This window comes from Bos javanicus, chromosome 5, assembly GCF_032452875.1.
Source record: "Bos javanicus breed banteng chromosome 5, ARS-OSU_banteng_1.0, whole genome shotgun sequence".
In the NCBI taxonomy this organism is placed as follows: Eukaryota; Metazoa; Chordata; class Mammalia; order Artiodactyla; family Bovidae; genus Bos; species Bos javanicus.
The window spans coordinates 102384256-102407551 of record NC_083872.1 but is presented as its reverse complement, the minus strand read 5'-3'; the positions used below and the strand labels follow the sequence as shown (position 1 = coordinate 102407551).

The 23296-nt window shown below is 40.4% G+C and overlaps 1 protein-coding gene across 1 annotated transcript in view; it reads right to left on the bottom strand.

The window, feature by feature from the left end:
- Positions 1 to 23296, bottom strand: part of LOC133248186 (antigen WC1.1-like) — a 55369-nt gene that overhangs the window by 19928 nt on the left and 12145 nt on the right. The window contains 8 exon segments of the mRNA XM_061418011.1: positions 4355 to 4663; positions 4757 to 5065; positions 8837 to 9151; positions 14985 to 15299; positions 16414 to 16728; positions 16806 to 16898; positions 21234 to 21551; positions 21645 to 21953. Coding sequence (XP_061273995.1) covers positions 4355 to 4663; positions 4757 to 5065; positions 8837 to 9151; positions 14985 to 15299; positions 16414 to 16728; positions 16806 to 16898; positions 21234 to 21551; positions 21645 to 21953 — 2283 coding nt within the window.

Here is a 23296-nt window from a genome sequence, read left to right as displayed (position 1 = left end):
ACTAGAGAATGAGTGTATCAGCACATTAGATCAACATAAATAGAAATAGTAAAATGGAAAATCAGAGGATAAATATTCCTCTATTCAGAAATGTTGGTCCTATGGTAAGTGCCTGGTTAATAATGCTATATAACAGTTTTCCCACAAACTTAGTCATTGAAGGAATTTGTTTTTTTTTAACTTTGCTCATGATTTCCTGGGTCAGTAATTTGGGAAAGACTCAACTTGGCAGTTCTATCTTTGGGGTTTCTCATGTGGTTGCATTTAGATGTCCTCTGGGACTGACATCTCTAAAGGTTTGACTGAACTGTGGTTGTGTAAGGAAATTCCCAGAAGTATTTTTGTTGTTGTTGGGAGGGAGGGATAAAGGAGCATCATGTCTGCAACCTAATCTAGAAAGATTGTACATACTCAGGGAAAAACAGGGCAGGAGGGGAACAAATAAGGAGAGAAAGGGAAAGCTAGAGCAAGAGAGAGAGAGAAAAGAAAGAAAGAAGGATTAAAGCAAAATACTAATCTAATATTTGGGGTATCCAGGTAAAGTTCAGAGAGAATTCATTCCTAGAAAACCTTCACTAAAAGAAATACTAATAACATCAAACTCATAAAATGCCTAGGAGAAAACCTAGTTAAAGATGTGCAAAACATCTGAGAGAAATTCAAGACCTAACTGAATGAAGGGATATATTTTGTCAGTGAATTGTGAAACTCAGTGTTGTCAAAGTCAGTCATTCTCAAATTTACATACAGATTAAATCTAACCTCAATCAAATTCCCTTGTGCTTTTGTTTGTCTGAAACATGACAAGCTGATTCCAAATTTCTGTTGCTGTTGTTCAGTCACTTAGTCGTGTCTGACTCTTTGTGACCCCAAGAACGGCAGCACACCAGGCTTCCCTGTCCATCACCAACTCCTGGAGCTTGCTCAAACTCATGTCCTCTGAGTCAGTGATGCCATCCAACCATCTCATCCTCTGTCATCCTCTTCTCCTCCTGCCTTCAGTCTTTCCTAGCATCAAGGTCTTTTCTAGTGAGTCAGCTCTTCGCATCAGGTGGCCAAAGTATTGGAGCTTCAGCTCAAAAATGTATACAAAATACAAAAACCAAGATTGACCAAAGAAGTTGGCAAGAAAAGCAACAACATAACTTCTTTAAATTTAAGTTACCCAGACTTACTATGTGTGCTTAGTCAATCAGTCATGTCCAACTCTTTGTGACCCAATAGACTATAGCACGCCAGGCTCCTCTGTCCACAGGGATTCTCCAGGCAAGAATACTGGAGTGGATTCTCATGCCCTTCTCCAGGAGATCTTCCCAACCCAGGGATCAAATCCAGGTCTCCTGCCTTGCAGGAAGATTCTTTACTCTCTGAGACACCAGGGAAGGTTCAAGACTTACTATAAAACTACAATAATTAAGAAAATGTGGTACAGGTGCAAGGAGAGACAAAGGATACAGTGGAACAGAATAGAGAGTATAAACAATGTATTCAGACATGTGTGCCCTTTGGCTTATCACAAAGGTGGCACTGCAGTGGGGAATAGTCTTTTCAGAAAAAAGATTTTGAGTCAACTGGATACCCATATGAAAACAGGATACTTGACCCCTATCCTACACAGATGTCAATCCTAGAAGCAATGTACAATTATATGCAAAAAAAAAAAAAGTAATTACAGTTCTGTGAGATACTCTCAGAGAACATTTTTGTAATTTTGGAGTAGACAAAGTTCATTTAAGAAGAATATAAGGAGTTCTAGGGACTGGATCAATGGACTAGCTCAAAATTGAGACAGAAGTACGTCAAGGCTGTATATAGTCACTCTGCTTATTTAATTTATATGCAGAGTACATCATGCAAAATGCTGGGCGGGATGAAGCACAAACTGGAGTCAAGATTTCTGGGAGAAATATCAATAACCTCAGATATGCAGATGACACCGCCTTTATGGCAGAAAGTGAGGAGAAATTAAAGAGACTCTTTTTTAAATTTATTTTTTAATTTTTTAATTTTTTTTTACTTTAAAATATTGTATTGGTTTTGTCATACATCATGAAACTGAAAGAGGAGAGTGAAAATGTTGGCTTAATACTCAACATTCAAGAAACTAATATCATGGCATCTGGTCCCATCATTTTATGGCAAAAAGATGGGGAAACAGGGACAGACTTTATTTTCTTGGGCTCCAAAATCACTGCAGATTATGTCTACAGCCATGAAATTAAAAGATGCTTGCTGCTTGGAAGAAAAGCTATGACCAACCTAGTCAACATATTAAAAAGCAGAGACATTACTGACAAAGGCCCATCTAGTCAAAGCTGTGATTTTTCCAGTAATCATGTACGGATGTGAGAGTTGGACCATAAAGAAAGCTGAATGCTGAATAATTGATGCTTTTGAACTGTGGTGTTGGAGAAGACTCTTGACAGTCCCTTGGATGGCAAGGAGGTCCAATCAGTCAATCCTAAAGGAAATCAGTCCTGAATATTCATTGGAAAAACTGATGCTGAAGCTGAAGCTCCAATACTTTGGCCACATGATGGGAAGAACTGACTCATTGAAAAAGACCCTGAAGCTGAGAAAGATTGAAGGCAGGAGGAGAAGGGGACGACAGAGAATCAGATGACTGGATGGTTTCACCAACTCAATGCATACGAGCTTGAGCAAGCTCCAGGAGATGGTGAAGGGCAGGAAAGCTTGGCATGCTGCAGTCCATGGGGTTGCAAAGAGTCAAACATGACTGAGCAATTGAACTGAACTGACTGACTGCAAGAGCACTACATGTACAGAAAAAAAGTTGATAAGTCAAACCTAAGATGAGTAACTTGGCTCATTGAAGTACAGCATACCATTAAGAAAATAAAAATATAAGACCAAGAATTAAACACACAAAAATCATAATAAATACTTTTGCCAAAAGTCATCATCATGGTAATTTGCACCATTGTATTTGTAATAGTCAAGAACTGGAAATAAACTCAAATTTCTGCCATTAGTTGAATGGTTCAATGCAGGGTCATGTGATCATTCAAAGGAATACTCTATAATAATAAAAGTGAATGAAATGTTGCCATAAACAACATCATGAGTGAATCTCAAACACAGTTTGGAGTCAAAGAAATTAGACACAAAAGAAAACATATTGTATGAATTTACATACAGTTCAAAAACTGAGAAAATATTCTATGGCAGTACAAGTCTTAGGTAAGCAGTCTTCCCTGGAGAGGAGGAGGACACAGCTATTGGGAGGCAATAGTGATTCTGTGGTGCTGTGAATGTTTTCTTTGTGGATCTGGGTTGGGGAACATGACCTAAGGATACACTTATTGTTTGTACTTTGTTCTCTATTATTATCCTCAAATAATAAGGTTTCATAAAAAAATATTATTCATCTAGGTATTTCTTTCCCTGACATAGCACTTCTTAGCATTTCTTAGCACTTCTTTCCCCTGAAAAAAAATGAGTGAACAATGAGAATGCTATGGAGCAGGACCTTACAGAGCCTTCTCAGGACAGACCACCCTCCTGTCCTCCACCTGCCTCTGTTTGTAGAAAAACCTAGCTAAAGAATGAATTTGATCACAGAAATGAAAAACAATCAGAAACAAAGGAAAACAGTCAAATAGTACAAAATAACAATAGTTTAGCCCTAAACAAAGTCAAGGACCTTTAGTTCCTTCTCATGGGCTGTAGATAACATTCTGAGCCATATCTTTTGAGCTATTTTGCAGATACTGAAATCCCAAACAGGTGGTAGCAATAAATTACATGATGACTAGACTAGTGGGGAGCCAGTTCCTTCTCCAGGGGATCGTCCCAACCCAGGGATCAAACCTGAGACTCTTGCATTGCAGGCAGGTTCTTTACCATCTGAGCCAACAGGGAAGTTCATAATCTTCATCTTACACAATTCCAAGATCGGCCTCAAGGAAATGGGAACAAACCAACACTAGAACTGATGATTAACTGTAATTCAAACAATAAAGGTGACACTGACCAGACCTATTTCAAGATGATTGTCAGAGCTAGCTGTGCTACTCTGCAGGTAACCTGTCCCCTACTTCCACCTGTGCACTCCTGATTAGCAAAGAGGAGCTGGTTCTTTGGTACATTAGTCCTCTATCTCCCCAGAATAGTCCTTTATTCTCCTCAATAAAGCTGTCTTTAATTTTACCCCACACTTGTCTCTCACTGTTGGATTCTTGAGTAGTGAGCAGCTGAAACTCGAGTTCAGTAACAAGATTAAACATTTCACTACAGAATATCTTTCTTTTTAAGCCTGTTTTCCCTTACTCTCTGCTCTGGGGAAATTTCACTCCAGGAGCATCCTAAGTATAGTAGCCCTTCCCTGTCTTACCTGAGCAGATCACAGAGGCCGTGTTGCCATGGGAACAGTCAGGAACACCCAGGGTAGTCACAGGGCATTTCCACAGGAAGGACTCAGTCCCTGAGCAGTGAAATCGGGCTTTCCAGAGTTGATCACTTCCTTCTGCTCCATTTGGGGTGGAGATGGCGACTCCACAGCCGAGCTGACGACAGACAACATTGGCATTGGCCAGACTCCAGTGGGAGGCACAGAGCACTCTCCATTGTCCAAAAATGTTCATCTCCACCTGCCCCTCACACTGAGAGGAGCTGTTTGTCACGAGCCGGACATCTGTGTACACTGATAGAAACAGACAGGATTTCAGAAAAATCGTATTTCTTTTTTAGCTTGAAGTGAGTGTACACAGAGGTTAAGTCCTGATGTGCATCTCACCTGAACAGACAACCTGAACAGCTCCACTGTGGTGGCAAGTGACCCCTGGACAGGGCACTCTGGGACAGAACTGGAGCTCAGGCTCCTCCCCTTCACACCTGAACTCTTCAGCCCAGACCCGGGCATTGGACTCTCTGAAGGGCACATGTCCCAGGACAGACACAGCCTTGCCACACCCCAGCTCTGCACAGATGACCTGGGCAGTGGGAAGTGTGAAGTTTCCATCAGACACTGGGATCCAGGCTTCTCCAGAATGCACTTCTACTCGCCCTGAGCAGGGTCCATCCCCTCCAGCCAGACGCAAAAATCCTAAGAGAAACAAAGAACAAACCCAGTGACTGTTCATGAAACTGGCTTGACAATTGGAAACAACACCTCACAGGCAATGGTGGGAAAGCTTTTTCCAGCAGTGGAATAAGAGGGGATAAGAAGAGAGAATTTGACTGTCGTTGTCAAATTGCATTTTCATGAGCAAGTTTCTGAAGAGATATCCAGAAGGATTGCAGGGTCAGTTTGGAATGGCTGAATCCAGAGAATATATATTGGTTAGGAATGTTAATTCTTATCTGGGGGCCTAGAAACTACAAAGGCCCAAAGAAACTGCACAGTGGTAGACATTCAAACTTGAGTGCAATGCTGAACTAACTGAGAGTGAAAGAAGATCATGGGATTCGAGAGGTCAGAGGCCTAAGAGTCAGAGAAGTTTAGGTCATCCTGAAATTTCTGGGGCTAGAATTTTGGGCACTTTTCTCTGAGCCAGTATTCAAGTCACTGGGGATGTGAACATCATGCGGGCTGGATCTGAGTGCAGGCATTAGGTCACAATTAGGTAACCTAATTGTGAAAGAAGTTGTTCACAGATAAGTTTGGAAGTGATGAAAGCTCAGAGAGTCATAGGAGAGGGAGGGAATGATCCTAGCCATCTTTCTTAAAAACCTAGGGTGTATGAACACACCTGAGAGAAAGTGAAGTCTCAGTGGGATTATGCAAGACAACTGAGTTAGTTGATTACTTCATCCTAGACATGAGATTCTTAACAAATGTGAAGGAGTGATGACAATTGAATGTATTCTAACCCTATCTGTATGCCTACTGCATATTCCTTTCCTATTTGGATTTCTGAGATAAGAAGCCAGCAAGCTACGAAAAAGGAGAGTGAGAGGAAGATAGCAGAGAGCAAGCAAGCCATATATATTTTAGAGATTTCTAAATTGCAAAAGCGTCAATAGTGATGAAACAGATTTGGAAACCAAATACTTGTTCAACAAGATTTTAACACCTTTTATCCCCTGGGCTGCTCCCATTTGCCACCTAACACTCCTACCCTTTCCCAATTCCCCCAATGCAGAAAAGAAGAAATTATCTTAAGAGCTACAAATAGATGGAAAGGATACTCCAAAAGGGAAGAACTTCTGTAGGGAGTGAGGTGGGGTGAGTGGTAGGTTAAATGGGGAGTGGATGGGGTATGAGAGAGAGACCGAAGAAAAGACACATGATCATGATTTCATGCTTCAGGGACCATATTTGGACAGAGAAAAGGTAATCCAATGGGAAAAAAAACCCTGCAAATCATAAAGAACAATTTTTAAAATAATTTGCCTGGTTTCTGAGTGTGCTCATGGTTATGTACGTAACGGTGGAATTTGTCCTGGTAAAGGACTCTGATTGCATAAGTATGTGAACTTTGAAGTCTCAAAAAGAATGATGTAACAGAATAAAAATCTACTATACAGAGCAGGAGAGGACAGAAAAGACACCACAGAAATTAAAGAATTGAAGGATTAGCTTGACCACTGATATAAGAATGAATGATAAGGGAGAGGATGATCTGCTTGCTTTTTACTATTTATCCACTTCCATCTCCCCAGAGAGGCCCAGGTTAGGACCCCTAGGCTCCTCTGGCTGGGAGTTTGGGTCACAGGCTACACATTCTAATTAAAGCATTTTTATTTAACTGGTTGTTTTGTTGCTCAGTTACTCAGTCGCGTCCGACTCTTTGTGACCCCACGGACTGCAGCACTCCAGGCTTCCCTGTCTTCACTATCTCCCTGAGTTTACTCAAACTCATGTTCATTGAGTCAGTGATGCCATCCAATCATCTCATCCTCTGTTGTCCCCTTCCTCTCTGGTCTTCAATCTTTCCCAGCCTCAGGGTCTTTTCCAATGAGTCATTTCTTCTTATCATGTGGCCAAAGTATTGGAGCTTCAGCTTCAGCATACATCCTTTCAATGAGTTATTCAGGGTTGATTTCCTTTAGGATTGACTGATTTGATCTCCTTGCAGTCCAAGGGACTCTCCAGAGTCTTCTCCAGCACCACAGTTCAAAAGCATCAATTCTTCAGCGCTCAGCCTTCTTTATGATCCAACTCTCACATCCATACATAACTACCAGAAAAAAAAAAAAAAACATAGCTTTGACTATATGGACATTTGTCACAAAGTAATGTCTCTGCTTTTTAATATGCTGTCCAGGTTTGTCATAGCTTTTCTTCCAAGGAGCAAGCGTCTTTTAATTTCATGGCTGCAGTCACAGTCTGCAGTGATTCTGGAGCACAAGAAAATAAAGTCTGTTGCTGTTTCCATTTTTTCCTCATCTCTTAGCCATGAAGTGATGGGACTGGATGCCATGATATTAGTTTTTTGAATGCGGAGTTTCAAGCCAGCTTTTTCACTCTTCTCTTCCACTTTCATCAAGAGGCTCTCCTCTATTCCTCTTTACTTTCTGCTATTAGGGTGTTGTCATCTGCATATATGAGGTTATTGATATTGTTATATTAATTCTATGAGATTAAAACCTTAGAAAGAACAAGAAAAAAGTATTTCTTGTATTCTGTTTTATGTACCCTGATACATGGGAAATATTCAAATATATGCTGAATACTCAATAAAGTCTTATACATATCAGGATAGAGACTTCTGAGATATAGTATATCTTTTTTATTTTCTACTTGATTTTAAAATTTACATGGAAGAATAAGTGTGTGATAATTCCAAGAAAATTATTAAATAGAAAGCCAATGTGAATAATAGGAAAGACATATCCTTGTCTGGTCTCTTGCTGTGTACACATCCTGTGTCCTTAGACATACGTAGCACCCTTCACACCACACCTGGCCCCTCAGTGCTGCTCAGAGAACCTCACAGTTAGCTTCATCAGCTCCCATTGCCATTCACCTTCCTCCCAGCTACTATAAAACCTTTTCCACCTTCTTCAAAAATTAAATGTGTCCACTTACCCCAAATAAGCCCCTAAATGCAATTCTCTTATATTTTTGAAGCCATCAGATATAAACTTTATAATCTCTTAACATAAAACACAGAAATACAAGTTTTATTACCTCCACCTTTGACTTGTCAGTGCATGGCTAAGTGTTCCTCCAAAGTTTGCATTTATATAGATGTTTTAAAGGAAAAATTGAAGAGAGAGACTTTTCTAGTAACAATGGAAGAATATATGACTCAGAGCATTTCATCAACAATTCTCTACCATCAAAGAACTATAAACATTTATGTCTAAATTTGCAAAGGAAACTTGAAATCTGGCACAAATCCATAAGAATCTCTGATCTGTTAAATGATGACCCTTGTAGGGATACCCTCTATACATGTAAATGATATCCTCCTATAGTAGGAGTAGCCTCCACTCACACTAACCTAGTGCAAAATAATGTCTCACACTGTTTGTATAGAAACAGCTCCACCCAGGAAAGTACATCCTGATTTTTTGTCCCTCCCTCTCATAGCCTTCCTATGCAAAGGGAGTGTGTATGTGGCTGTTAGCAAATGTTTCACTTTTACAAAAAGTGAATTATGAAAAAAATTATGAGGATTTATTTTAACTGGGAGAGTAAATAAAGCTATTTTAGTGTCAGGTAAGACCACTGGAGAAGAAAAGAATAGCAGAGACTTGTAAGAGGAAAGTATAGAAGCTCATTGCCACAGCTACAGGGCACTCACGGAGGATGGGTAGTTGTCTCAGCCCTCTCTAGCCCACCCATCCCCTATTGTCCCTCTGATCAGACACCAGCTTTCTTGGAACTTTCCATTCTCTCAGCTGGTGGGCAATGAACTGACCATACCTGAGCAGATGACTCCTGCATCCCGGCTATGATCGCAGTGGTGCTTCCCCCAGCCCCGGGAAGGGCACCTCCACACGTGGGACTCCTTTCCCGTGCACCTCACGTTGTCCAGCCAAATGGGCCCTGATCCCGCCCCAAACGAAGAAGAGACAGTGGCATCGAGGGCTTTTCCACAGCCCAGCTGTCTGCACACCACGTGGGCATCGTCCAGGTCCCAGCTGTAGTCACAGATGGTGCCCCAGGAGCCCTGGTTAAGAATCTCCACTCTCCCGGCGCAGTGACCGCCCCCGTCCACCAGGCGGAGCTGTCTGCTGTCTGAGGAGAGAGAAATGGGACATGGGTTGTTGACCTGGAGAATGAGAAGGGTCTTCTGTCCTGTGGGACCCTCACCCGAGCAATAGGAGGCGCTCTCCTCTGAGGCTGCTGACCTTGCTCGTTCTGATACAGAGTCTTTGCACTCGTGCAGAAGGCTATGGCAACCCACTCCAGTACTCTTGCCTGGACAATCCCATGGACAGAGGAGCCTGGTAGGCTGCAGTCCATGGGGTCGCTAAGAGTCGGACATGACTGAAGCGACTTGGCAGCAGCAACAGCAGCATTGCCCTGGGGCAGCAGCTGGGTCTGGTTTCTTATAGCGGTGGCAAGAGAATTAATAAGGTTGAAAAGTAGGAGGAAAGGTTAAAAAAAAAAAAAAAGTAGGTAAAGAAAGGTTAAATAATGTCTATCAGTGCTGCACTTTAAGTAAATAATGAAGTAGAGAATTAAACCTAAAATTTTCCACTTCCAGGGAGAATGGAGTTCACAGCAGGCCAATGTGTCTTGCTGGGTCTTTCTGGATACAACTTTAAAAGCTGGAAACTATTTTTTAAGAAACAGTAAATGTATTCGACATTTGTTAACACAACATGGACTAAATATGCTAAAATTCTAAAGAGTGGAGATTATTTCAATGTTAGTCCAGGATCTATAGCTTCTTTTTCTCTGTGGGAATTTGCCAATTCGTTGCATAATTTAATGATTCAAAATGTGGGCTCGGACAAGCAGAGGACTACTGTTGTGACAGGAAGCCAGCATAATTTGGGGGTGACCTGGTGCTGGAGAGACAAAATTAGGGTCTTGAGAGCCTCTCTCACACAGCAGGTTTTCTCCTCAAATATTTGCCCAGTATATAAGCTGTGAAGGGCAGGAAGCTAGAGAACTATATAAAAAGACTTGGAAAGCAGAGTCTTTTTCATTATTTTGGGTACTTAGCTACCAAAGAATCTAGGCTCTGAACTGAAATCTCTGAAGGCTTATGTCATAGGGACAGAGAAATCAGAGGTGGACTGAGTGCTACCAAAACTGCAACCCATACTGTTACAGCTCAGTTTTAGGTTATATTTAGATGTTTGAGTGAACACACCCCCTCCCCCTACCTGCCTAGGAAAACAAAGGGTAAATCCTTTCAGGTGTTAGAAAATGTATCAGGAATATCTTACTTTTTCATATATAATTTATAGCATTCAATAAAAAATGACATGACATTTGACAAGCTAGGATAACATGACAAATGACCAAAGTGAAAAAAGATAAGAGAATGCAGAGACACCTATGATAGAAATGGTGGACTTAGCGACAAGGATTTTAACTACAATCAATGTATTTACGGGAAAAGAGAGAAGGAGAGAATAAACAGGTAAAAAGATTAAAAAATAACAAATAATCATAAATAAATAAAAATATCTAAGAAACTATTGCCAACCTAAAATAAAATATCTAGGTTTAAAAAGTGAATGAATAAGTTAAAAGAATTTTATATAGAACTTAGAATATAGTGATTTAGAGGAGTCCTAAAAATGAGAGATGAGAAAGAGAAGAAAGAGGAGGAGGAGAGAGAGAAGAGATACACAGACAGAGAGACAGAACTGCAGAAGTAATATCTGATGATATAACAATAGATAACTTTTTAAAAAAATAAATGAAGGAGTATGAAAACCCCCACTCTTAGTAAAGCTGCTTAAAATCAAATGGAAAAAGGAAAATCTGGAATAATAACAGATTTATTTAATACAAAAGGAGGAAAAATAAGGAGACAAAAGGGAACATAAAGCAGGTGGATCAATTAAAAACAAATGGCAGATACCAACACATCAATATCAGAAATTGCATTTACAGTAAATGGATTAAAACAAAATTGACACAAATGTTACTTGCAAAATGCCCACCTTGTATTATGAAAGCAAAGAATGCTTGAAAGTAAAATGATGGAAAAAATGTACTAACTGTAACAAAACTGGAGTAGCTATATCAATGTCCCAAAAAGTAGACTTTAAGCAAAGATACACTAATTGAATTAAAGAGGGAATTTTCATGATTATAATGAGATGCACCTTTAATAAAGATATTTTAGACAAGAAAATTCAAGAATGGTAACAGAACATAACTTTGAAACATACTTGACAGTGAAAAGAAGAAATAGACAAAATCACAATCAAAATGGGGGATTATTACCATATCTTTTTCAGTAGCGTGCACACCAAACATACAAAAAACAAAGAATACAGTAGATGTACAACAACATAATCAGCACATTTAACTAAGTAACAGAGAGCAATGCACCCAACAATGCAAGAGTTCACATTATTGTAAATGCACTAGGAACAATTATCAAAATGACCACATAATAGGACAAAATCTTTCACTCTTTGAATTCATACAGAATATTTACTCTGGCCACAGTGGAATAAAATTAAGAACTAATAAGAAAATATTTATATATTTCTATTTGGGGAAATTCAGCAAGATCCTTCCAAAAGCCACATGAGTCTGGGAATAAATTTAAAACTTATAAAATACTGTGAAATAATGATAATAAACACAAAATAATGGTATGATAAATTCTTCTAATGAAACTCAAGTAGTGCCTACAGGAAATTTATACCCTAGATTTAGAGAAGAGGAAAGACTGAAAGTGAAAAAAAAAGTAAGCTTCCAATTAAGAAACTAGATGAGAAATTCAAGAATGTAGAATGTTTGGGGTTAATTTAAAAAGGACCAAAAATTAATGGAAAAGAAGGTAAGCATAAGGTAGAAAATATAGAAGAAAACCCTTTAAACGTGGCTCATTGAAAATTGATGACACTGAGCAACACTAATGCAGAGCAGAGAGAAAATGAAGTTGACAATACCAAGAATGAAAAGCGACATCAGTATAAATCATACAGATATTTTGGTCATAGTTTTTGTGCTGGTGTTTGTTTGTGTTTTGGCTGTGCTGTTGCTCATGGGATCATAGTTCCCAGGTCAGGGATTGAACCTGGATCCATGACAGTGAAAGCCCAGAGATTTAACCCCTGGATTACATAGCTTTATTAGTACAATTTATACATTTAATGTGGATAAGTGCACATAAAGTGTCAGTTTCTCCACAGCCTTGCCAACACTAAGTGTCTTTAAAAAAAAACAAAAAACAGTCATTCTGACATGTGTGAGATGATATCTCTTTGTGGTTTTAATTTACATGTCCCTGATGATTGACAATGTCAAGCATTTTTTTATATACCTATTGCCATTTGTATGTCTTATTTAGAGAAATGTCTATTCAAGCCCTTGGCCAATTTTTTAATTGAGTTATTAGTTTTAAGTTTGTTGGGTTTTTTTTCTCTTAAGTTAGAGGACTTCCTTATTATTTTTGGAAATTAATACCTTATATAATTTGCGCTAGCTTGCTTTTTCACTCTGTTGATCTTTCATTTGGTTTGCAGAAGCTTTTTAGTTTGCTGTATCCGCACTTGTCTATTTTTGCTTTGTTGCCTGTACTTTTGATGTCATATCCATGAACTCATGAGACAATGTGCTTTTATTTTGTGATGGAGCTAAGATATCACATATCTAAAATGTAATTCCTGGTGATGATGTTTCGCCATCACACATAGTAAAATAAATTCAGATAAATACATAAATTTTAAATTAGGTTTTGAATATTCTTTAGTGGAACTATTAAATTGTTTGCAGAAAATAAAACTTGATTCAATGTTATTTTGAGATGAAGAATGGCATTTGAAACATTGCACTAAAGGCAGAAGTCAAAAAAGTAAAACATTACAGATTTGATCACATAACCCACCCATACACATATACAACCTTAAAAATATATGTAAAATATGGGGAAAATCTTACAAAAATATTTAAGAGAAACAGTAAGTGATGTTTGTTTATAAAGAGTTCCTATGAATAAATAAGAAATTTTAAAACATTCTAGAGAAAAAATATTGTCATGAAAGATATCTTAAGACAGTAATATAGGAAAGAAGATAATATTTCTGTATATAGCGTTTGTGAAAGTCACTTAGTCATGTCCAACTCTTTGAGACCCCATGAAGTATACAGGGAATTCTCCAGGCGAGAATACTGGAGTGGGTAGCCATTCCCTTCTCCAGGGGGTCTTCCCAACCCAGGGATCAAACCCAGGTCTCCCACATTGCAGGCAGATTCTTTACCAGCTGAGTCACAAGGGAAGCCCAAGAATACCGTAGTGAGTAGCCTATCCTTCTCCAGCGGATTTTCCAGACTCAGGAATCAAACCAGGGTCTCCTGCATGGCAGGCGGATTCTTTACCAGTTGACCTACCAGGGAAGCCCTTATGTGGATAAAAAACCATGATGCTATGAAGAAAATAATAGTCTCTTTTATTTTTTTTTTTTTTTTTTTTTTTTTTTTATTCTTCCAATTTTATTTTATTTTTAAACTTTACATAATTGTATTAGTTTTGCCAAATATCAAAATGAATCCGCCACAGGTATACATGTGTTCCCCATCCCGAACCCTCCTCCCTCCTCCCTCCCCATACCATCCCTCTGGGCCGTCCCAGTGCACCAGCCCCAAGCATCCAGCATCATGCATCGAACCTGGACTGGCAACTCGTTTCCTACATGATATTTTACATGTTTCATTGCCATTCTCCCACATCTTCCCACCCTCTCCCTCTCCCACAGAGTCCATAAGACTGTTCTATACATCAGTGTCTCTTTTGCTGTCTCGTACACCGGGTTATTGTTACCATCTTTCTAAATTCCATATATATGCGTTAGTATACTGTATTTATGTTTTTCCTTCTGGCTTACTTCACTCTGTATAATAGGCTCCAGTTTCATCCACCTCATTAGAACTGATTCAAATGTATTCTTTTTAATGGCTGAGTAATACTCCATTGTGTATATGTACCACAGCTTTCTTATCCATTCATCTGCTGATGGACATCTAGGTTGCTTCCACGTCTTGGCTATTATAAACAGTGCTGCGATGAACATTGGGGTACACGTGTCTCTTTCCCTTCTGGTTTCCTCAGTGTGTATGCCCAGCAGTGGGGTTGCTGGATCATAAGGCAGTTCTATTTCCAGTTTTTTAAGGAATCTCCACACTGTTCTCCATAGTGGCTGTACTAGTTTGCATTCCCACCAACAGTGTAAGAGGGTTCCCTTTTCTCCACACCCTCTCCAGCATTTATTATTTGTAGACTTTTGGATCGCAGCCATTCTGACTGGTGTGAAATGGTACCTCATAGTGGTTTTGATTTGCATTTCTCTCTTTTAAAATTAAGTATTTATTAGGTTGTGCTGGGTCTTAGTTGCAGCATGCAAATTCTTACTTGTGGGATCATAAGAGAAAAAAATTGTAACTGCATGTGGTGATGGATATTACTGTATGTGTGGTGATTTACCAATATGTACAAATACATAAACACTATGTTTTACACTTAGAACTAATATAATGTTACAAGAATTACGTCTCAATTAAAAATTTTAACAAACAAGGTTGGAATATGTGGATTAAATTAGTTTCATTCTTACCTCATTTAAGCTTCTCTGATGGCTCAGACAGTAAAGAATCTGACTGGAGTGTAGGAGACCCGATTTTCATACCTAGGTCAGGATGATCCCCTGGAGAAGTGAAGGGTAACCCATTCCAGCATTCTTGCCTGGAGAATCCCATGGACAGAGGAGCCTGCTGACTACAGTCCACATGGTCGCAAAGAGCACAACTGAGCAACTAACATTTTCACTTTATATCATTTTGTGGACCCAAATTAAACTCATCACTTAGATTTTAAAGTATCAAATCTCACTGCATTCTACAGGGTTGGGAAAGACACACAGAAATAGTAAGTCACCTGCGCACGAGATATAGGCTTCCTCCTTTGGAGAGCATGAAGTGTAATTCCAAGGGTCAGAAGGACACTGCCAGAGAGAGGTGTCAGTTTTCTGACAGCGGATTCCATCCACCCACTGGGGTCTAGAACCTTCCCTGAGACCAACAGAAGAGTTGAGGGTTCCACTGTCCCCACAGCCAAGCTGTCTGCAGATCACGGACACAGTGATGTCTTCCATGGGGCTGCGGCAGACACTACCCCAGGTCCCGTTGTAGAAAACTTCCAGCCACCCAGCACACTGCTGGTCCTCATTCACCATCCTGAGGGCTAGGAACTCTAAGGTTGAAAGGGGAGGAGACAGAACAGAGTGAAAATTTTGCTGGATGTTCTAGGTTTTCCTTTCTTCTAGAAATGGTGAACATTCATCTCTGATCTTCTTCAAGAGATACCCACTAGATGACAAGACTGACGTTGCCTCCCTTTTAACTGCCTTTGTCCATTTGTGTCTGTCTTTCTATTTCTACCACAATGGTGTAGTGGATATGAACTGAGAGGAAGACCAAACTTCATGGACGCTAGTCAGAGAGGGGCAGCTGAATCCTGCTTCCTGACGATATATTTAAAGAATACGTCAAAGGATTGTGATGTGGATATTAGGGAGATAGGGATAATAATTAACCCAAAAATGTAAATGTCCACATCCCAATCTTTGCAACCTGAGAATATGTTACCATACCTGACAAGAGGGATTTACAGATGTGATTAAGGTAAGGACCATGGGATGGTGAGATGATGTATTAACAATTTGAGCCCAGTCTAATCACATCCTTAGACCCACTATTCTTAAACGTGGAATACTTTTCTTAGCTCCGGCTAGAAAGAGAGATGTGATTCTGGATAATGGTTGAAGGCCTGCAGCATTGCTGGTCTGTAATGGATGAAGGGTGCTGTGAAGGAAGAAATGTAGGTGGTTTCAAGAAGTTTGAAAAGGCAAGAAACAGATACTCCCCTAGAGCCACAAAAGTGATGTGGCCCTGCTGAAGCCTTGATCTCAGCCCAGTGAGATCCCTGCTGGACATCTAAGCTAGAGAAGAGTAAGGAAATAAATATATGCTGTTTTACACCACTAATTGGTATATTGTTAGGGAAGCAAACAGAAACTAGTCCGTGGGTTTAAATTTTTTGTATGTAACTGGAGAGAGAGCCCTGCTTTCAAGAAAAACTGTAAGAAACAGCTCTGCCAGGAAACACTGCTGACAAGAAAGGACCAGAACCTCAGCTGCTGCAGAAGGAAGTGAAAGCACCTCGTCTTCACATCTGCTACAAAGACAGGCTTCATGGGAGGAAGCCTCCTTCTCTGGTCCTTTCAGCATCTCTCCCTCAGCGCTCAGACCCCCGACCTCCAGGGCCCAACCCCTCTCCCAGCCTGTGGACAGTGTGCAGTGCAGACCTGAGCAGATGACCCCCGCGTCCTGCTTGTGTCTGCAGTCGTGCCGCCCCCAGCCCCGGGAAGGACACCTCCACACTTGGGACTCCTTTCCTGTGCAGTTCAGGTCGTCCAGCCAGATGGGCCCTGATCCTGCCCCAAAGTGAGCAGACCCCGTGGCATTGAGGGCTTGTCCGCAGCCCAGCTGCCTGCACACCACGTGGGCATCGTCCAGGTCCCAGCCGTCATCACAGATGGTGCCCCAGGAGCCCTGGTCAAGGATCTCCACTCTCCCGGCGCAGGGACTGGCTCCACCCACCACGCGGAGCTGTCTGCTGTCTGAGGAGAGAGAAACGGAACAATGCGGCGGTGACCCCAAGGGTTGAGAAGGGTCTTCTGTCCTGTGGGACCTTTACCTGAGCAGTAGGGGGCGCGCTCCACTGAGGCTGGAGAGCCTGCTGGTTCTGCCATAGAGTCGTTGCACTGGGGCAGCACCTGGGTCTTGTTTCCTGAAGAAACAACAATGATCAGAAGTCTGGAAGGGTTGAAGAACAGGAAACTGAATTAAGGAAAATAATGACCCACTGATGGAGCCTAAGATGAAGGCTGTGACCCAGCAGTAAATTATCATACTCTTAGTGTTCACCGTCTCCCTGGAGAGTTCTGCTTCAGACGGTACCACAATTTCTGTTTTAACCCAAGTGTTGCTGTAAGAATGAGTTAAGTAAATTGTATCCCTAAATTTATCCCTGTGCTGGGCTTTAGTTGCTCAGTCATGTCGGACTCTTTGTAACCCCTTGGACTATAGCCCACCAAATTTTTCAGGCAAGAATATTGGAGTGGGTTGCCAAGCCCTCCTCCAGGGGATCTTCCCAACCCAGGGATCAAACCCAGGTCTCCCGCACTGCAGGCGGATTTTTTACCATCTGAACCACCAGGGAAGCCCAAATCTATCCCTAAGTAAAAGCAAAACAAAATTCTTTCTGAAGGATTTCTACAAGTTCTTTAATGTGTATCTTTAAAACAAACACTTATATAAAATAGATCTCATGAAAAATGGAAAGGAAAAAGGAGACCTTAGAAAGAATTTCCCAGGGTTTTCAGCTGCTAGAGTTACCTGATGAGAATATACATAGCCACAGTTAAAGCGCTTATGGAATTAATTGACAAAATGTGTATCTTTGCAGAGAAATGATAACAAAAACCAAATACTTCTGAAAAACTTGTTAGCTGAAATTAAGAACTAAAGAATAAGTGTAGCCACACATTAGCTCAACATAAACTAGAAACATCAAAATGCAAAATCAGAGGATATTCTTCAATTAATTCAGGTCATGTAGCAAGAGTTCTGGTCATATTGTTGCATGGCAGTTTTTCCAAAAAAACTTGGTTCACTTCAGTTCAGTCCCTCAGTCATGTCCAACTCTTTGTGACCCAATTAACTGCAGCTGGCCAGGCTTCCCTGTTCATCACCAACTTCTGGAGCTTGCTCAAACTCATGTCCATCAAGTCGGTGATGCCATCCAACATCTCATCCTCTGTCATCCCCTTTTCCTCCTGCCCTCAATCTTTCCCAGCATCAGGGTCTTTTCCAATGAGTCAGCTCCTCTCATCAGGTGGCCAAAGTATTGAAGATTCAGCTTCAGTATCAGTCCTTCCAATGAATATTCAGGACTAATTTCCATTAGGATCCACTGGTTTAATCTCCTTGCAGTCCAGGGGACTCTCAAGAGTCTTCTCCAACACCACAGTTGAAAAGCATCAATTCTTCGGTGCTCAACTTTCGTTATGGTCCAACTCTCACATCCGTACATAACTACTGGAAAAATCACAGATGGACCTTTGTCAGCAAAGTAATGTCTCTGCTTTTTAATATGCTGTCTAGGTTGGTCATAGCTTTTCTTCCAAGGAGCAAGCATCATTTAATTTCATGGCTGCAGTCACCATCTGCATTGATTTTGGAGCCCAAGAAAATAGTCTGTCACTGTTTCCATTGTTTCCCCATCTATTTGCCATGAAATGATAGCACCGGATACCATGATCTTTGTTTTTTGAATGTTGAGTTTTAAGCCAGCGTTTTCACTCTCCTCTTTCACTTTCATCAAGAGGCTCTTCAGTTCCTGTTCGCTTTCTTCCATAAAGGTGGTATCATAAGCATATCTGAGACTATTGATAGTTCTCCTGACAATCTTGATTTCAGCTTGTGCTTCATCCAGTCCAGCATTTCACTTGATGTACTCTGCATATAAGTTAAATAATCAGGGTGACTATATACAGTCTTGACGTACTCCTTTCCCAATTTGGAAACAGTCTGTTGTTCCATGTCCAATTCTAACTGTTGCTTCTTGACCTGCACACAGATTTATCAGGAGGCAGATAGGTGGTCTAGTATTTCCATTTCTTTAAGAATTCTCCACACATTGTTGTGATCCACAAAGTCAAAGGCTTTGGCATAGTCAATAAAGCAGAAATAGAGGTTTTTCTGGAACTCTTTTGCTTTTTTTGTGATCCAACCAATGTTGGCAATTTGATCAATATGAAAAGGTAAAACTTAGTAGCTGAAGAAAAAAATATGTACTTAGTTTTGCTTATGACTTTGGGTCATTAATCAGAAAAAAACTCAGTTTGGCAGTCTTTCAGTGGGGTCTTTCAGTGCTGCAATTAGATGTCACCTGGGGCTGAGGTCATTTAAAGACTTGACTGAACTCTGGTTCTGTAAGGAAATTCCCAGAAATGTTCTAAGGATAAAGGAACATCATGTCTTCAACTGAATTCAGAAAGAATTTACATATTCAGGAAGAAATGGGGCAGAAAAGGAACAGAGAAGGAAGGACACACACAGATTAAAGCAAAATATTGATATTAACATTTAGAAACCCTCATAAAGGAATTTTTATATTGTTTTCCCAACATTTTTATGTCTCAACATACATCAAAATTGAAAGAATTAAAAGATGAAAACAAGTCAAAGATAATTCATTGCCAGGACACTTTCACAAAAATACTCATAACATCAAAAATAAAATACCTAGGAGAAATCTTAGTAGAAGATGGGCTGCTGCTGCTGCTAAGTCACTTCAGTCATGTCCAACTCTGTGTGACCCCATAGATGGCAGCCCACTAGGCTCCCCCGTCCCTGGGATTCTCCAGGCAAGAATACTGGAGTGGGTTGCCATTTCCTTTTCCAATGCATGAAGGTGAAAAGTGAAAGTGAAGTCGCTCAGTCCTATCCGACTCTGAGTGACTCCATGGACTGCAGCCTACCGGGCTCCTCCATCCATGGGATTTTCCAGGCAAGAGTACTGGAGTGGGGTGCCATCGCCTTCTCCAAGAAGATGGGCAAAACCTCTGACATTCAGGATCTAACCGAATGGAGGGATGTATTATGTCAATGATTTGGAAAACTCAACATTGTCAATGTCAATCATCCTCAAATTTCTATGTCTACTCTCAAATTTTTAAATCTAATCTCAATGACACCCTTAAGCTTTTATTTGGTTAAAATGACAAGCTGATTTCTAAATTCATACAAAATACAAGCAACCGAGAACGAACAGCACAGTTGGTAAGAAAAGCAACGATATTAGAGGAGTTAATATAAAGTAACTCTTGTAAATTAAAATTATTCAGACTAACTACAAAGTTTGAAATTCAGGGAGATAGTGAAGGACAGGGAAGCCTGGTGTGCTGTAGTCCATGGGGTCACAAAGAGTCAGACATGACTTAGCGATTGAACAACAACAACTCCGAAGTTATGATAATTAAGAAAATGCAGTATTGGTGCAAGGATAGACAAATGATAACATGGAACAGAATAGAGAGTCTCAGATAAGACAGACATAATTGCCCGTCTGCTTATGACAAAGGCAGCACTGCAGTGGGGAAGAGTATTTTCAGGAAAAGATTCTGAGTCAACTGGATGTCTATATGAAACCTGATCCTTATCTTACACAGATATCAATCCCAGAAGGAATGCACAATAATATGCAAAAGAAATACAATAAAATTTCCATAAGATACTCTTAGAGAATGTTTTTAAGATCTTCGAGTAGGCAAAAAAAATTTTTAAAGGATATAAGAAGCATTAAATGTACAGGAAAATGTTGGTAAGTTATATTTACATAAGCTTAAGAAATGAGTTCATCAAAGGACACCATTTGATTAAGAAAATAAAAATAAAAGACCAAGGGTTAAACATGGAAAATAAGTAACACATATTTGCACCCAAAGACATTGTCATGGTAAGTTATAATATCATATTTGTAATAGTCAAGAACTGGAAATAACTCAGATATATACTGTCAGTAGAATGGATCACTACATGGCCATTTGATCATTCAAAGCATACTCTACACTAATAAAAAAAATAAAGTGCTCAATATACAACATCATGTGTGAATCCCAAACATAATTTTGAGTCTATGAAATTAGATACAAAAGATGAAATATTCAGGATCATTTTATATGAAGTTCAAACACTGATAAAACTCTCTATGTTAGTAGAAGTTCAGTAAGCGCTTTTCCCTGTCGAGGAGAGGGGACAACAGTGACTGTGGTGCTGGGGACATTGTCTCTGTTGCTCTGGGTTGGGGTTCATACTGAGGTCTATACTTACTGCTCCTACATTGTTTTCTATGATTTTATGTAAGCAACAATGTTGCTTAAAAATATATTATTCCCCTTCACACTTCTTGCCCTGGCCTGAAAAATGAATGAACAATGAGAAGATCCATATTTCACCACAAAATCTCTGACTTTTAAGCCTGTTAACCTCACTCTCTACTCTTGGAGACATTTCACTCCAGGAGCATCCTGTGTACCAGTAGCCCTTTCCTCTCTCTTACCTGAGCAGATCACAGAGGCCATGTTGCCATGGGAACAGTCAGGACCACCCAGGGCAGTCACAGGACAACTCCATAGGAAGGACTCAGCCCCTGAGCAGTGAAATCGGGCTGTTAGGATCTGATCACCTCCTTCCACCAAGTGTGGTCCTCCGGGGGTGGAGATGGCAACTCCACAGCCAAGCTGATGACAGACAACATTAGCATTGGCCAGACTCCAGTGGGAGGCACAGAGTGCTCTCCATCGTCCAGAAATCTTCATCTCCACCTGCCCCTCACACTGAGAGGAGCTGTTTGTCATGAGCCGGACTTCTGAGTATGCTGGTAGAAGAAGACAGAGTTTCAGCAAAATCACATGACTTTCTCACCTGAGCAGGGTGTTCACAGAGGTGAAAGGCCTGACCTGCATCTCACCTGAACAGACAACCTGAACAGCTCCACTGTGGTGACAAGTGCCCCCTGGACAGGGCACTCTGGGGCAGACCGAGAGCGCAGGCTCCTCCCCCTCACACCTGAACTCTTCAGCCCAGACCTGGGCACTGGACTCTCTGAAGAGCTCATGTCCCAGGACAGACACAGCCTTGCCACACCCCAGCTCTGCACAGATGACCTGGGCAGTGGGGAGTGTGAAGTTCCCATAAGACACTGGGATCCAGGCTTCTCCAGAATACACTTCTACTCGCCCTAAGCAGGGTCCATCCCCTCCAGCCAGGTGCACAAATCCTAAGAGGAAACAACAACAAAACCAGTGAGTGTTCATGGTACTGACTTGGCAACTGGGAACCGCACATCACAGGCAGTGGAGTGAAAGTTTTTCATTTTAGGAGTGGAGCATGTAGAGAGTCTTTGACAGTTAGTGTCATAATTGAATTTTCTTTTTTTTTTTTTTCTTTATCTTGTAGTTTTTTTTTAATTTTATTTTATTTTTAAACTTTACATAATTGTATTAGTTCTGCCAAATATCAAAATGAATCCGATTTTCATGAGCAGGTTTCTAAAGAGAAATCCAGGAGGATTACAAGGTCAGTTTGGAATGGTTGAATCCCAAGAACATACAGTTTGAAACTGGTTAGACATGTGAATTCCTTGGTCTAGGAGCCTGGAAACTACAGAGCCCAATTTAGATCATTGGAATGGCTGAATACTGGAAACACATCTTTTAGCATTGGTTGGAGAAGTTAATTTCTCATTTAGCAGCCTAGGACCTATATACAGATCCAAGGACACTGTATAATATTCAGGCACTTAAACTTGAACATAGAGATATGCAGACCAGAAGCCACTGAGAGGAATGTGCACTATAAGATTAGAGACTTAGCATCCAGACAAGCTTAGAAGCTTTCATGGGACTTGTGGGGCTAATATTCTGACCAGTTTTCTCTCCCAGAAGCTAGTCCTCAAATGACTTAGGTTAAGGAAAGTCCTGAGGCTGGATCGATGAGGGCATGCCAACCTGTAGATGGGTGACAACTCCAGAGAAGAAATATGGACACTATCACTAATTCAAGTTTATGGCATCACATCTTGTCTTTCTGATACTTTCTGATGCCAAAAAATTCCATGAATTCCTTCAGTGACCTCAGTGGGAAGGAAAATGAGTTAAGAAAACTCAGAGAGTCATAGAGAGAGAGTCCCAGCCATCTCCCTTGAAATCCTAGGGTTTGTCAAAGAATCTGGGGGAGAGTGTGCTCTCAGTGGGAGTTTACCAGATAGCTGAGTTTCCAATCGTCTCCTAGTAAAGATTTTTCTTCTCAAACAGGACTCATAGAAAATGCTAAGGGCTGATAAAAATTGATTTTAGTACTATCATTGTACTAACTCTAACCACAGAAAAATATGCATTCTTCTCAAGCACACATGGAATAGTCTCCAGGCTAGGTTACAAATAAGCCTTAACACATTCAAAAATATTAAAATAATTCCAAGTATCTTACATGACCATAATGGAATGGAACTAAAATTCAATAATGATCAGACAACAGAATTCATGAATCTATAAAAATTAAACCACACACTCATATTTTAACATTGTTTTCCTATTTCTATAAAGAATGCTATTTAGATAG